This window comes from Hypomesus transpacificus, chromosome 13, assembly GCF_021917145.1.
Source record: "Hypomesus transpacificus isolate Combined female chromosome 13, fHypTra1, whole genome shotgun sequence".
In the NCBI taxonomy this organism is placed as follows: domain Eukaryota; kingdom Metazoa; phylum Chordata; class Actinopteri; order Osmeriformes; family Osmeridae; genus Hypomesus; species Hypomesus transpacificus.
Genome location: NC_061072.1, coordinates 379,512 through 393,671, shown reverse-complemented (window position 1 = coordinate 393,671; position 14,160 = coordinate 379,512). Strand labels below are relative to the sequence as shown.

General features: G+C 37.4%; 2 protein-coding genes across 3 annotated transcripts; one reads left to right on the top strand and one right to left on the bottom strand.

The window, feature by feature from the left end:
* Positions 1–894: 894 nt before the first annotated feature.
* Positions 895–8,293, bottom strand: ccr10 (chemokine (C-C motif) receptor 10). 2 transcript variants are annotated; one of them, XM_047032497.1, is made up of 2 exons: positions 8,279–8,293; positions 895–2,640 (listed from the first exon to the last, which is right to left on the bottom strand). In XM_047032497.1, the coding sequence occupies exon 2, from the start codon at positions 2,636–2,638 to the stop codon at positions 1,409–1,411; it is 1,230 nt and encodes a 409-aa protein (XP_046888453.1). In that variant the 5' UTR covers positions 2,639–2,640; positions 8,279–8,293; the 3' UTR covers positions 895–1,408. The 2 variants fall into 2 exon arrangements, with proteins under 2 accessions (XP_046888453.1, XP_046888452.1); XM_047032496.1 differs by lacking the exon at positions 8,279–8,293 and adding an exon at positions 4,665–4,841.
* A 2,071-nt stretch (positions 8,294–10,364) lies between these two features.
* On the top strand, positions 10,365–13,533 carry LOC124475549 (receptor activity-modifying protein 1-like). The gene is made up of 4 exons (XM_047032261.1): positions 10,365–10,509; positions 10,731–10,784; positions 11,012–11,165; positions 12,018–13,533. Exons 1-4 carry the CDS (start codon positions 10,473–10,475, stop codon positions 12,259–12,261), a joined length of 489 nt encoding a protein of 162 aa, XP_046888217.1. The 5' UTR covers positions 10,365–10,472; the 3' UTR covers positions 12,262–13,533.
* The last annotated feature ends 627 nt before the right edge of the window (positions 13,534–14,160 follow it).

Here is a 14,160-nt window from a genome sequence, read left to right as displayed (position 1 = left end):
CTATTAAACTGAGACATCACTACTAGTGATGTGTACTTCATGAACAGTTTGTTCATTCAGACTGAAGTTTTAATATGACTCAAGAGTGACAGAGAGTGATTTGTTAACATTCCCGTGTCCATGCATACTGACAGTTGCATAGTATATCTACAGCTCTTGAAAAAATAAGTGACACCTGCAGAATTGTGTTTCTTCTCAAAATATTGTCATTTAGAGCATTTATTTGCAGTAAATTGGTCATAATTACGAAAAAGATGCAGTGTTGTCAGACCTGACAAATGCTGAACTAGTAATTTCTCTGTTGATCTTGGCTGGTTTAGATTCATTAACTATTTCTTCCTTTGGATGCGGTAGTGGATGTTTTCGGGGAATTGACTATTGAATGTTGAACGCACCTACATCCCATTACTAGTAGTCACTACTCTCACAAGTCCCTCACAATGCACTTTTCCAGCCAGACAGACAGACAGAGTGAGTTGTTGTGACTGAGTGTGTAACAGAGAAAAACGCTTTTGTGTAATATTTAGGGGAAATTCATGCTTTTTACCGAGTGAGTCACCGTTCAAAAGTTGCTGTAAGTTCAAAATACAAAAAATTTAAGTTGCCAGGGAAGTCTGAAAAGTTGTTGAATCCAGAAACAAAATGATTAAGTTGGCATCACTTTACACAGTGCTGAATAGATTGCAATGGGGAAATCATATTCTGTAGTGGCATGCAATATGCATTATTGTACAGTAGAGGGTGCAAAAAAGTTTTTGTGTGTGTTTACAAAAAGTTTTTATAGTGTCACTTTTTATAGAATTGAATGTATACAGTACAAGATAAGTACAATCATATTTCATTAGTTTGTTACTTGGTTGTCTATTTTATTTTATTGTCATTTTAAGCTACAGATACAAAAAGCATTGTGCATTTAAACTGTAAAAAAGTTACATTTAAGGTTTGAAAATGCAAACCCATGGAAAACAAAGGTCATTGTCAACATGGTTCATTTTCATATAGCACAGAATATAAAAAATGATGTCCCATATAACTACTACTAATAATAACAACAGAAAACACACCACATTATCCAGCAAGTATTACAATGAAAACAAACAACACAATAAGGCTTTTAAGTTGAATTCATAATTTTAAAAGAATCATAAATGCAGATAACAAACAATGCAAAATCATTATCAACACGTTTTTTCCAATTAATGACACAGCATTACAATATTTTTTTTAACTGTAAAACCGTATACTGTACTGTACCACCTAATACAAGCGTACATTTTCCAGCGTTACCCAGATTTTCAATGAACCAAAGAGGATCACATTAAATAAATAAACTCCAAACTTCAAATTACTACTCTGAGAATGATATGGCATTCTATACAATTATAGAGGAGGAGTTGTTGAGAAGGATTCAGTTTGGGATTGAAACAATCATTTGATGGGAGGTTTTTTGGTGACAAGAAAGGTTTGGGCTGAAGCAGACAGGTGCCTGATTGTAAATCGGGCAGCTGCGAGGAGACACTGCAGAGAAAGCAGAGAGCATAGTGACACCCGTGGAGGTGGGGGACAAAGAGCTACCAGTATCAGGATGAGGACTCAACCCCACCCCACATAGGCAGTTTGCATCATGGAAGAGCTTTCGCACGTCATTCCTGAAGCGCACCCCAACCAACGCATAGAGAATCGGATTAAGGCAGCAGCGGGTATATGCCAGGGTACGTGTGATGTATTCCCACAACAGGGTGCTATCATTTTGTTCACAGGTTGACGAAGGCCCTGCCATTTTCAGAGAGAGTATCACTGTATAGGGCAGCTGGAACAGTAGAAAGACTATCACAAGTGCCATCATAAGTTTTAGGGTACGCTGGCGCTGCCAACCTCTCATTCGCCCCTCTGCACGCCCCTCACACAGGATCCAGCCTATCAGGGAGTAGCACACCACCATAATTAGGAAGGGCAGGCAGAAGCCGGCTATTTGAGCTCCTTGAATGGCCGTTTTAACCTTCCAGCTCTCCAGCTCTTTCCATATCTTCAGCCCGCAGTGTGCCTCCCCCTCCAACCCTTCCTGCACTTGTGAAAAAATGATCTCAGGCAGGCTCAGGACAATGGCAGCCAGCCACACAGCCAGAGAGGCTAGCTTCCCAATCATTAGCATGCGCTTACGTAGCCTTAGCGCCTCCTGGGCCCGTCCTACCACCAAGTAACGGTCAATGCTGATGCAGGCTAGAAGTAGTAGGCCACTGTAAGTATTGATAGCATAGATAGCCTGAGTAGCCTTGCAGAAGGCAACGCCAAACACCCATCCCTGCAGAGTGTCCCCAGCCTGGAGAGGTAAAGTGAACAGGAGGAGGAGGTCCGCCAGGGCTAGGTTGAAGAGGAAGACATCTGTCATGGAGCGTAATCGCAGGCGACGGTAGAATGCAAAGGTGGCAATCACCAAGGAGTTTCCCACAATACCCACGAGAAACACCAGAATGGACACACATGACTGGAACACTTTGATGGTGAGTTGCTGGTCCCTGGCCTCACACAGCTCCTTCAGATCATTATAAGTGGAGGTGACGTTATAATCAGAGGTGTACAAATCAAAGTCGGTGACATTGTCACTGTTGACATAGTCATAGTCATCTGTTTCAGACATACCTGTTGAAAAATGACACGTTAGTAAATTACATTACTATAATACTGAATGCTGTACATCCCATTCAAGATTACATTACAAGATGACAACATTTTACAACATAAAAATGCACTAACCAGATATTTGGCCATAAGATTAGATTGTAATGTAAGTTCTAAAGCTTAATAAAATTTTAACATTTACCATGTAGGCTTTTTACCACTTGATTACCAGACAGGAAAAAAAGGAAATCATCAAAATGTCAATGGGGAAACATACTCCATGAGTTTGGAGTGGTTTGAGTAAGCAGGTTTAATATTTCAGTCATAACCAACCAAGTTGCGTGCCACTACAGCAGGCCGTTGCTAAGAGAGAAGTTGTGGGATGACTACAGCTCTACAAATCGCTCAGCGTCGCGTGCCAAGAGTCTTTATCAATTCCTGCCACCACTACATGTTCATCTTATCTCTCATACTCGTTCGATATCGCTGACATGTCGCTGACATCCTTGCTATTGAATAGGGATCATTACTTTGTGCTTTTATGGTTTTATTTATAGTTAATTACTGTATAGGTATCACTTTGATTTAGGCTACAGCAAAATAGCATGGAGGATTAATCAGAAAGGTAAGAAGAAACAGAGAGCAACTGATGCTACATTTATACAAGTAGGCTATAGATCTTTGTCAAACTGTTGTATATTTAAATTTGATTTAATTTTCATTTGATGTATTTTGTTTACTTGTTTTTTTGGGTGGTGGGGGGAATCATGTTGTTGCAAATTATCACAATCTACTGTTGTTAACACATTTTGGACGGTGTAATTGCACCAAGAGCAATGTCCAAGACAATACAATTTGAGTCAGTGCTTTTATTGTAAATTAACACTTTAATTATCATAAGAAAATTACAATGGGGCTGTATCACTAGATATATTATTGTTTGCATTATCTGAATTAAATGAAAATAATAGTCTATATATTCTAACTTTTATTCTTTATATTTATATATTCAAAAATACAGGTAGGCCTATATGAAAGTTAAAAAAAAACTGTTACTGAAAAGACCAAGCCTCAAATACGTTTATTAGTCACAAAGTTTATGAGAGTCCTTGGATGTCAGCCACAAAGCGAAATAAACGCGTGGATACAAGTCAAACTCTGGTAATATTATAACCTTTGTGTTCGTAAAGAAAGAAAAACAAATTGTCAACATTTCTGAAATGGCAAAGAGGAAACAATTTATGCCAATCAATTAAAACATGCACGGAGCAACCTGCTAGGAGGTTTTGATATAATCATTGGTTTCACCTGTGCTTCTTTGCCCTTTTTGGTTGATATTTAAACCCCTATTCCTTAGTTTTGTTGCAAAGTCGTAGCCTACTCTTTTTAAGTTTCAGTCCAAGCCTTTATCCCCAATAGTCTTGTCCGCTCTGTGTTTTTAATCGTTTGCCATGCCTATATTTCTGACGACAAGTATAGGATACTCTACTTTTCCCTGTTCGCCAGCTATTACAACCTTTTGCCTGTACTGGGATTACGATTTGGATTGTCTGTATTACACTGTCGGCCTGGATACAGAACTCTGCTTGTTCCCTGACTACCCTTTTTCTTAAAAAACCTTTGCCGTCCGATCGCTCCTGAATCTGGTCTGATTACACAGTGTGTAATTATGACAAATTATACAATTCATAAAAAAGAAATCCAAATATTTTAGGAATGTACAATACATGTAGAAAAAACCTATATAGAGTAAAAAATACAAATGGCGTTAACCAGCATTTTGTCCTTTCCAAGATCCGATGTCAATGCACACAATAAAATATGGTGGTTACAAATGCATGTACATATTTAAACATCCTGTAGAATGGTTTTAAATGTATATTTCTTAAAATAATAATTATTAAAAAAATATCAATTATTTTGGAAATTGAATTCCTTCAGATTAAGTTCTGCATGCACACTATTTTGAAGACCTGTTCAACTAATTTAATGTTTTTTTCTTCTTCCGTGAAGCATGATTAACTTAATTTTATGTAGCATCTTACCTGCTTGTTAGAGTGACAAGTTTCACCTCTTATGTTGCTGTTATTGTGGAGGACAGAAAATGCCTCTGTGTTACACCTACCTCTTAAACCATCTCCAGCCTATCATACAAAATGATCACTGCTGATCTCAGGTCCTTTAGATGTTTTTCCTTTGCCCCACAAACCTCTGAGACTCTGCTTGGTAAACCAGAATACATGCCACTTAGAAAAATAAAGCTTTGCACATCAACTACTAATTGATTTAATATACAGGAAGCACACTCTTAAGTACTGTTATTGTTGAATTTAAACACTTTGGGATGAAAATCTACTAAATATGCTTTGCAATATGATTTTTTATTTGACATGCTAAGATTAAATTAATTTTTTTTTTTAAGTTCTGGGTTCATTCTTGGGTCATTCACCCTTGGTTCAGTACTTGTGGTGCAAGTTGTAGGTTAGGTTTTTGGAGGCGTGTCTCTCTTGTTTCCCACCATGCAAATTTGGGTTACTTGGGTGTTACCTGGTATGATCAAGAGTTTGCACCCTTCTGACCTTTCTATGTCCCTAATAGTAACTTAAGGGGTAGCAATTTGGTCAAATTGTCCTGCTGCAGGTTATGATAATCAGCTAAATGTGTCAAAGTTCATGGGTGTGAGTTTGTTTTTGTTTGGTTCCATCCCGGTAAAAGCAGGCTTGGCTCCAGAATAAATTGGATGAGGGGTCATTTGGTTTCCACCAGGGAGCATTTTGTACATAGCTCTCTTATAGAAACATCTAGCAAAAATAACGGAGAGGGCGTGTGTGTGTGTGTGGGGGGGTCTGCTTCAAGCCCATTGGCCCAAGTATGATAAGGTGGCATTATAAGGCCGAACGGATACGCACACACTCACTCCCGGTTGTTGAATTATTGTGCTGCTGCTACCCTCCACCATCCCATCTCCCCGCGTTGTCTGTGTACTGTCCATCAGGGGGGATCATTTGTACACCACTAGGGTACAAAGATTGTCTTACGGGTCATCTTTGACCCGGCAGTTATAAAACCATTATACACACCACAAAAAAAACATGTGACACACATACACACACACATACACATACACTCACACACATACTATAATTGCATTATTTGTGCTACTGATTGACTTCAGACAAAGCTAAAACTTCCGTGTGCAGGTGCAGCATCTCCCCTCCCTACATGACTCAAGCTCTCAGACAAAATAAAAACAATTTCAGACAAACTAAACCAAATTTCAGACTAAATAAAAATGTCTTCAAAGCATTGTTTACTAATGGGGAATGCAGTCAGAGGCTACAAAGGTCCTGCAAATGACAGTACCCCCAGTATTCTTTGCTGAAGCCATGACTGCACATTTCAGTGCCCAACAGGGTTAGGGTCTCAGCTCTCAGATCTGCAAGTTGTAGATCTGATATTTTCAGATGTCCAGAAGGAACGAGTACAATGATTTACAAGAGGAGGTATCTGAAGAAGAACATGGGGAATAATACAACCCAGAGCATGAAGCAATAATACACCTCTACTTTAGTCAAGAAAACTGTTATGGCAGGTCTGCCGTAATAAAAACGAATAGTTGTCGACTGATTAAATGCAGTCTTTCTGCAATGTGAAGAGGTAAAACCCGCATATTCACAAATGTTGTGATGAAGTACAGGTTGTTTCTTCATGCAAAAAAGATTAGGACTTTAAAATTCAATAATGCTGCTTTATTTTAGGGGTTTGGTGAAGGTGGGTCATTTTTTACCCTTAGGACAAGGGGAGTGTACAGAATGTTAAGACAACACAAGGGATAATAGACATACCTTTCAAATCTAGAAGGTGATTAATACATTTGATTAGGTTGGTCTGGAACGCATTTACACCTTGCAACACAATAGGGCAGACAGGTTCATCCAATAATGCAACATAAGCCGTCTCAAATTCAACTCTGCATTGAGCAAGACCGAAACCTGCCCTCATTGTAGGCAGTGGCATGTGTAGCTTTCAAAAGAAAAAACTGTCTAACCACAGAAACTTAATAGCCGAGGCATGAGAATATGTACTACAACAGTTTGACAGGCTTGGAAACAAGGACTAACCAGAAATAATAGGTCTTCCTTAACTATTAAAAAATAGTTGATAAGCATTTAGAAAACCATTTAAATGGCCTTTGTCAAGTGGTTATTTACTTATTGAGTCTTTCAGATGGTACTGTATGTTGTAAATGTTTCCACACTTACTATAATTCAGTACAATTGATGTCATTCTCTGCCTACGAATGACCTAATAGAAACTAGGTAAGCGCAAGACATAGGTTCAATTAAGTGTCAAGATCTTTGGAGCTGTGTCATCTTATACCCTAGGGGCCTTTTTTAACCAGGAAGTCCCATTGAGATGCAAAATCTCTTTTACAAGGTAGACCTGGTCAATACAACAGCAGCAATAATGTCAATACATCACATAAAACACAAAGAAACCTAGAGTCATCTACGTGGTTATAAAAAGTGCACAACAATATACAGGACATTTATTTGATTAGCACCAAGAGGTGAGTAAGCCATTTGGCATTAGTGATGAAATACAGAGAAGCATGGTAAACACTATCTAGCTTCTTTATCAGAGAGAATGCAGCATGCATGTCACCATAATCAGTTACAGACAAGAAAGTAGCTTGAACAAGTTTCTTTCAAGGCTCAAAAGAAAAGTATTGTTTGCTGCGAAAGAACAAAACTTGTTTTAGTTTAAGTTACATTTTAAGCTTTTCAATATGCACTTCATAAGATAACTTTTTATCAAACCATAACTAAAAGATACTTTTAGAATGAGACCTTTTTTATGGCTGCTACCTTTAAGGTACAAATATATACATGGTCCAGACGCTGTGAGCGAGCCCTTGTGAACATCATGAATTTCGTTTTCTATGTATTTAAAACTAGTTTAAGATCAAGAAGGGAGGTTTATAAACAATTAAAAGCAACCTGGAGGCCTTCGATTACTTGTGTAGGAGGGGACACGTGAGTAGGCTATGGGACTGTATTGTCAGCTTAAATTGAGGCATAATTAAGTTCATGTTCATAATGCTATGTATTGTTCCCGGTAAGCAAATTAGTCATTCTTAAAACATTGTGTTCGATCAATATACCAGCTGAAAAACTAATTTTTTGTAGAGTAAGCTTTTTGAGTTATGACAACAGCTCGTTGTCGTTTTGGGTCATATATATTTGTAACTGTAATAACACACAACCTTATGTGAAAAACGTACTTTGCTTTTCTGGGCTTTGTCCAGTCAGTCGATTTGAGCCACGGACCTATTAGAACCAGGCAGAACATCGGCGGGAAAATTCAACGAATGTGTTGAGAAAATAAGTCGTAAAATGTATTCAATTAAGTTACCTGATGTTAAATTGAGTTTTTTACTAATAAATCGTAGATTTAAAGTTTGGGTTTGACATGATAATGTTGGATTCATATTTGTGCCTTGTCAGATCTTTAAATAACATTTACAAACAGAAGTCTAACAATATATATATATATATTTATTTGTATCTCTCAACAAAATGTATATTTAAGTCATGTCTAGAAGTCCTAGGAAGTTTTTGGAGTGGCTGATGGTGAAAAGATTTGTCTGAAGTCTCACCTTATTCCCAATGTCTTCTCGAGATTGTTCAAACATTGAAATCTCAGTTGTGATTGCAGCTCTTTTGTTTAGCTTTCTATGTTAGTTCTAATATTAAGACATAGGCTATTTCCCCTTTTACTGTCACACGGTATTCTCGTGGGTACCACACTGTTATGCACACCACCCACGCATGCTTTTTTACTTTGCATAAAATGTTAGTTTAGTTTTTCTCCTCCTGAAGGATGGACCTCTTCTCAGGCATAATTCCGCTCAGCCATCTGACTCCCCTTGAACAAGCCCTTTGCAGCATTGCTCATTTGAAAGGCTTTTCTCTTGTTAATGCGTTTCACAAAAAAATTATGTAATATATGTTGTTAATAGTGATAAACAGCTGTCTTTTAGATATTCTGTTTTATGTGCCATTTAAAAAGTTTGAATGGTAAAAGGATATCATGTCTGCCCTTTGACATTCTCAGTCACTCTTACTACCCCAACACTAGATGTTGCTGTTTCTTTAGAGGATCCTGAATGTTAGTGGAGTTCCAAGTTTTCTTTTTGACTGTTGTAAACTGGCTTGATGTTACTTACCATATAAGCTATGGAGGTTTGCTGGCATTCTAATTAATGATCAATCAAGTATGATCACACTCAGAGGTACTGATATTGTTGGATTGGAATTGTCTTCAGTGGCAATCTGACAACAAGATCATTCTTTGATTTACATTAATAGTTGGTTGGGTAAAGCCTAGGTAAAGCACAATGTCTTACAACATTTACCAGCAGTCCCTGGATACCAAAGCAGTGCTGAGTTTCCTGTCTACCCAGACAGATGTGTAGATAGTCTCTACTGAAAGGCCCTGACATCCTGAGCAATTAGGGCTATGGGGAATAGGAAGTGTGGACTTGCTTAAACTTTTTTTTTTCTAAACATGAACAAATTAATATCCATCAGAACCCATAAACTTTATATAGTATTTATACTTGATCTTATGAATACTTTAAAGGGTTACCAGTAGTGAGGAGTGTATACATGTATAAATGTGTATGAAGTATATATAGTATAAATGTGAGGATGAAAAAACTTAAATTCAGTCTTGTTTTTACTCTTTATTGTGTAATGTTTATTATAAGGGGCTTTGACTATCAATCTAGACTGCGGGAGAACAATCCCATAAACCTACAGCAATTGTATCTGTTTATTTGACTGCTGAGGAATTAGCTTATAAAATATTGCTTATTTTTTCATGTCAGTCTAACTTTCTGTTTACATAGTGGGGCATGTTGTCATTAGGACAATTGGAAGGGAAATACCTCAAGAGCCGAAGGAAGGAAACTTGCTCTTGTAGCGTGGACCTCTTAATGGGCCAAAAACACCGGCACTCTGAAACACTCAGTCACAGGCATTGACCGTATACAGTAGGTACAATATTCAATATTTATGTGACTTGAGTATTTGTGCCTCTACACACGCACACACACACACACACACACACACACATGTACGCCTGTGAACCAACATGCATTTTTTCACATCAAATAAGGTGTATCTATGGTACGTGACACACAGATTTTGCATTGGACACAGACAATGAATGTACTTTATATATGTTCCTGTCTCTTTGTGTACATTGTATGACTGAATATATAACCCTGGAACGTAAATGGATGTTTAAGTACTGTATTGCATTATTTGAACAATTAAACAAAGTGTTATACTTTTCCTGCATCTGTATTATGTTATTGAACTGGTCCTCATGAATCTTTCCCTATGGCGCTTGTGTTGTATATACTTATATACAGTAAGATGAGAGGAGCTTCCATACCATTTTCATTGCCAGCATACTGTTCTGTAAAGGTAATTGGTTAATTTAAATAAATATAGCATTAAAACCCAAATTCCTTTACTTCTTCTTTGTGTGTTTTAAATCCGAGTAAAATGTGTGTATGATCACCTCTCAAACTGTCATTTTTTAATGATGATTTTCTGTACAATGAATAACATTCTGTATCCCCCCACACACACACACCGCCACCACACACAAACACGCACACACACACATTGGGATTTATCTTTCAACAGTGACAGGAAAAGCAGGGTTGCGCCTGCTCAATGCACTTCCCTCTCAGTACATAAGGAGACCTACTAACACCTATAACAAGCATTCATAACTGGCAACTTTTAGTTTATTCTAGGTCTAAGACTTTCTTCAAAATGATCCTCTTCCTACTTTTCTCAGTTCTGGTTCTAGGTATGTGTATACATTTATTTACTGTTCTTTTTTGAAAATGTAATCTTGTGTTTGAATTTCTGGAGCGTTGAAGGTTCCCCCTTTAAGGGGGATGTGCATGTATTGATTGCTCACTGTGAAAATCTTACAGAAATGCTCTGGAAATTAGAAATCAGAGATTAGGATTTTCACAAACATTTTCTAACACTACTAATACTAACTAAATCTATTTAAACTTCTAGGTGAAATGGAACTGCCAACCAATATATCAACACATGTTATAACAGAAGAAGATGGTAAGACCTATTTTGTTGTTTTCTATTGTTACTTAAGACTTAAAGTAACATTGGCACAACAATAATGAGCTTATGGGTAATTGACAGTGTATCACAGTTAATAATTTGTTTTTTTGACAGCTTGTTCTAGTTTAGAAAATAAATTATAGTCTCTGTCTAGTGTGTGTCGTATCAAGCAGACTAGATATATGGATGTGTGGTGAGCGACAGCATTTTTTTACTTTCAGAGAGCTTTCAGGTTGAGCAGGGGCACCCTGGATTTTCCCAGTGCAACGAGACGCTCTTGGAGAAAGAGGCTGATAAATATTGTTCTTTGCCATTTGACGAGATTATGATGACCATGGACAAAGAAACGTGGTGTGACTGGGGACAGGTAATCAGGTGAGCGCTTGTATTTGCACTCAACGCTTCAGACTGAAAATCAAATTTCTTCTTAGGGAAAATGTTACTGCCGCTTTTGTGTGTCGCGCCTGTCAGGTTGTCATTTTATATTTTTCATGAATATAGGTACGAATTTAGGTCAGTTTGATCAATTGTGTGAAGCTGCATAGAGACAGTCCATGTTTACATTTGAGATTTACAACAACACTGTTTCTATGCATGCTTATCCTCCACACCCAGTGTTGTATGACTCATTATGACAGCAGACTGTCATACCAGTAATGTTTTCTTTCATCCATTTTACTGCCGCCTCCGTGGTTATGCCACCATTGGAGCCAATCTACAAATGTATCTATAACTGAGTTATCTATTTTTTACTTGTTACCAGAATGCATTATTAGTCCTAATAGGATCATGTATATCTGACAACTACAGTATGTTTAATCCAGCTAGAAAAATAAAACTAATTCACTTCTTGCTTTTAGTACAGTTTTACAGTATATCAACACATTTTGACCCTTACAGTGGTTAGACCACATCCTGTTGACAGAAACTACACCTTCGCATAGTTCAAGGAACTTACAAAGTTGGACCAAAAGTTGACTGATTTAAGTAATCAGTCATAAAAATGTACATAGAGGATTTACATAACTTTTAATCCAATGAAAAAAAAAATTTGGGGATGACAACCTATCTCACCTCACTTTGTTATAGGCGACTGTTAAGAAAAAGAAATTACTAACTGTAAAAAAAATACAAAATAACATTGAATAAATAATGAAATGATTCACCCTGAAGTCTACCACTCCTGAATATCCACAATTCCCAATGTCTTCTTTGATTGATTTCCAGACCATACAACATCCTGAGTGTATGTTTGGAGACGGTGGCTTTTTTTGTTGGCTGCCGTTACCCAAACAATGGAATCCAAGAATTGTTCTTCAAGACCCACTCCCAGTACTTCCATAATTGTTATACTGAGGAAGAGCTTACCCTGGAGGCACCAAAAGGAGTTGTACTTGTTCTGACCTTCGCTCCCATCAGTCTCATGATAGTCTTGGTTTTCCTTGTGGCGTGCAAGAAAAAAAAGGACTGAGCTAGAATGTGATTCAGGTGGTAATGTTGATTGGGTGTCGTTGTATTTTCATGATACAATGATCTTGTGTATGGTAGGAGGTACAATTGCAATCATCAATCAGTATGCATGTTGACATTTCTGAAAAAATAAGCCTCCTGCTTATTTTGCGTTTCTATTCATACTGTGTATTTGTAGGGTCAACATCCTAAGGTTTTGTAATAAATTGCTTGAATCTTCATCAGTCATATGTTTTGCATTGAAGAAGAAGAGTATTGTCTTCTGTGTAGTCAAATTGCTGTCCATCCACACTTGAAACCCTTGACACCATGGTTTCAGGTGTCCAGGCATCGCTAGACCCTTTTTACGTGCCCCACGAGTGAGTTCCAAATATTTCCAACAGTCACCACAGCGTAGATTATTTTTTCCGAAATGGTAGCCTAACTAGCTAGCTTAGATAGCTGCCGGGCAAAGTTACCTAGCATCAAACTCATACCAATGCTACTAATATGCTAGTGTCAATTGTTAGCCTTCTAATTAATACATTTTAAAACCATACTAAAGCATTTGTCACACATCTCAAACAAGTACATAAAATATTATAAAATATTATTAATTTGGCTATTTAAAGCTGCTCAGACAATTCAAGAAACCTTTCTGCTTCAGCATTCAGTAATACAATATAACTGGCGCCCTCTCTAGGTGGGTTTTCTGCTTGCCCTGGTCAACAACAGACCAAAAAGAATCTAAATAAAAGGGGCCTTCAACGCACAATTAACTTTAACAGTATGACACTTTAAAATGTTTTTTTTTTACGTTTATGTATCTAACCTTTAGGCAGATGGCACTCCACTGAGAGAAGTGGAGTGCAGGGATCACAAAAAGCTGCAGTGGGGGTATTTCATTTTTATCAATTGCTAAGATACTTGAAACTGAGATCCACTGTCCATCATAACCAAAAAAGCAATTGTATTTTTGTTTTTTATCAGTGGTCATTATTTTTCATGCGCACTGCAAATATAACACATTCAACAAAAAACATTTGCTCTCGACTTATACAAAGTACTCCCATAACTGTGAACTTCTTCATGAATGTGAGCACAACATATTTGCAAAAATGTTCAATCAGTCCTGATTCCAGATGAACAGGTAAACCTTGGATGTGCCATGCAAGGACATTTCCTTACTGCATTCAGAGGGAAAATATTCAATGGGATATAAAAATGTGTATTAAAATGTGTGGCCTGATTGTCAAGAATGGAGTAAACGTACTGTGGTGTACTTTTTACAACACTGAATTTGTTGTGCCTTTTTGACAGTGTCTTGTTTTCTTAGTTTGATGTTTTTTATTTGTATTATTAGTACCAAAGAATGGAGATGCCAAGTAAATTCTAATGGGCAAAATGAAAAAGTACAGTTTATGTAAAAAAGGCCTATTGTTTCTGGATATTCATAAACTTGAATGATATTCTTTCTGCTTTAATTATATTATCCTTGTACAGTGAGAGGCAGTGGAAACGTGACATCCATCTATATACATGTTTTTGGCTACTCGCAATGTTTTGAGGCTATCTTGTTGTTATTATCAGTGACCTATGCACTTTGTAAAGCTCTCTCTTGGAAGTCGCTTTGGATAAAAGCATCTGCTAAATGAATAAATGTAAATGTAAATATAGCTGCAAGCAGCAATGTGGTGGCCAAGCAGGTCAGATGACCCAGAAGAAACTTTCGACATCTAGTGACTGCGGTTTACCTGGCTTTCTTTGCAGTGGCTTATAGTCTCGCTAAACAGAGAATCAGAGACATGACAAGCTTGTCAGCTTTGGCTGGATTTGAACCTCTGACGTTGCCAGGACACCAATTTATCCTAGTGAGCTATTCTCAGTGCTGGAAATCAGATTTCAGTGACTGCGTAAAAAT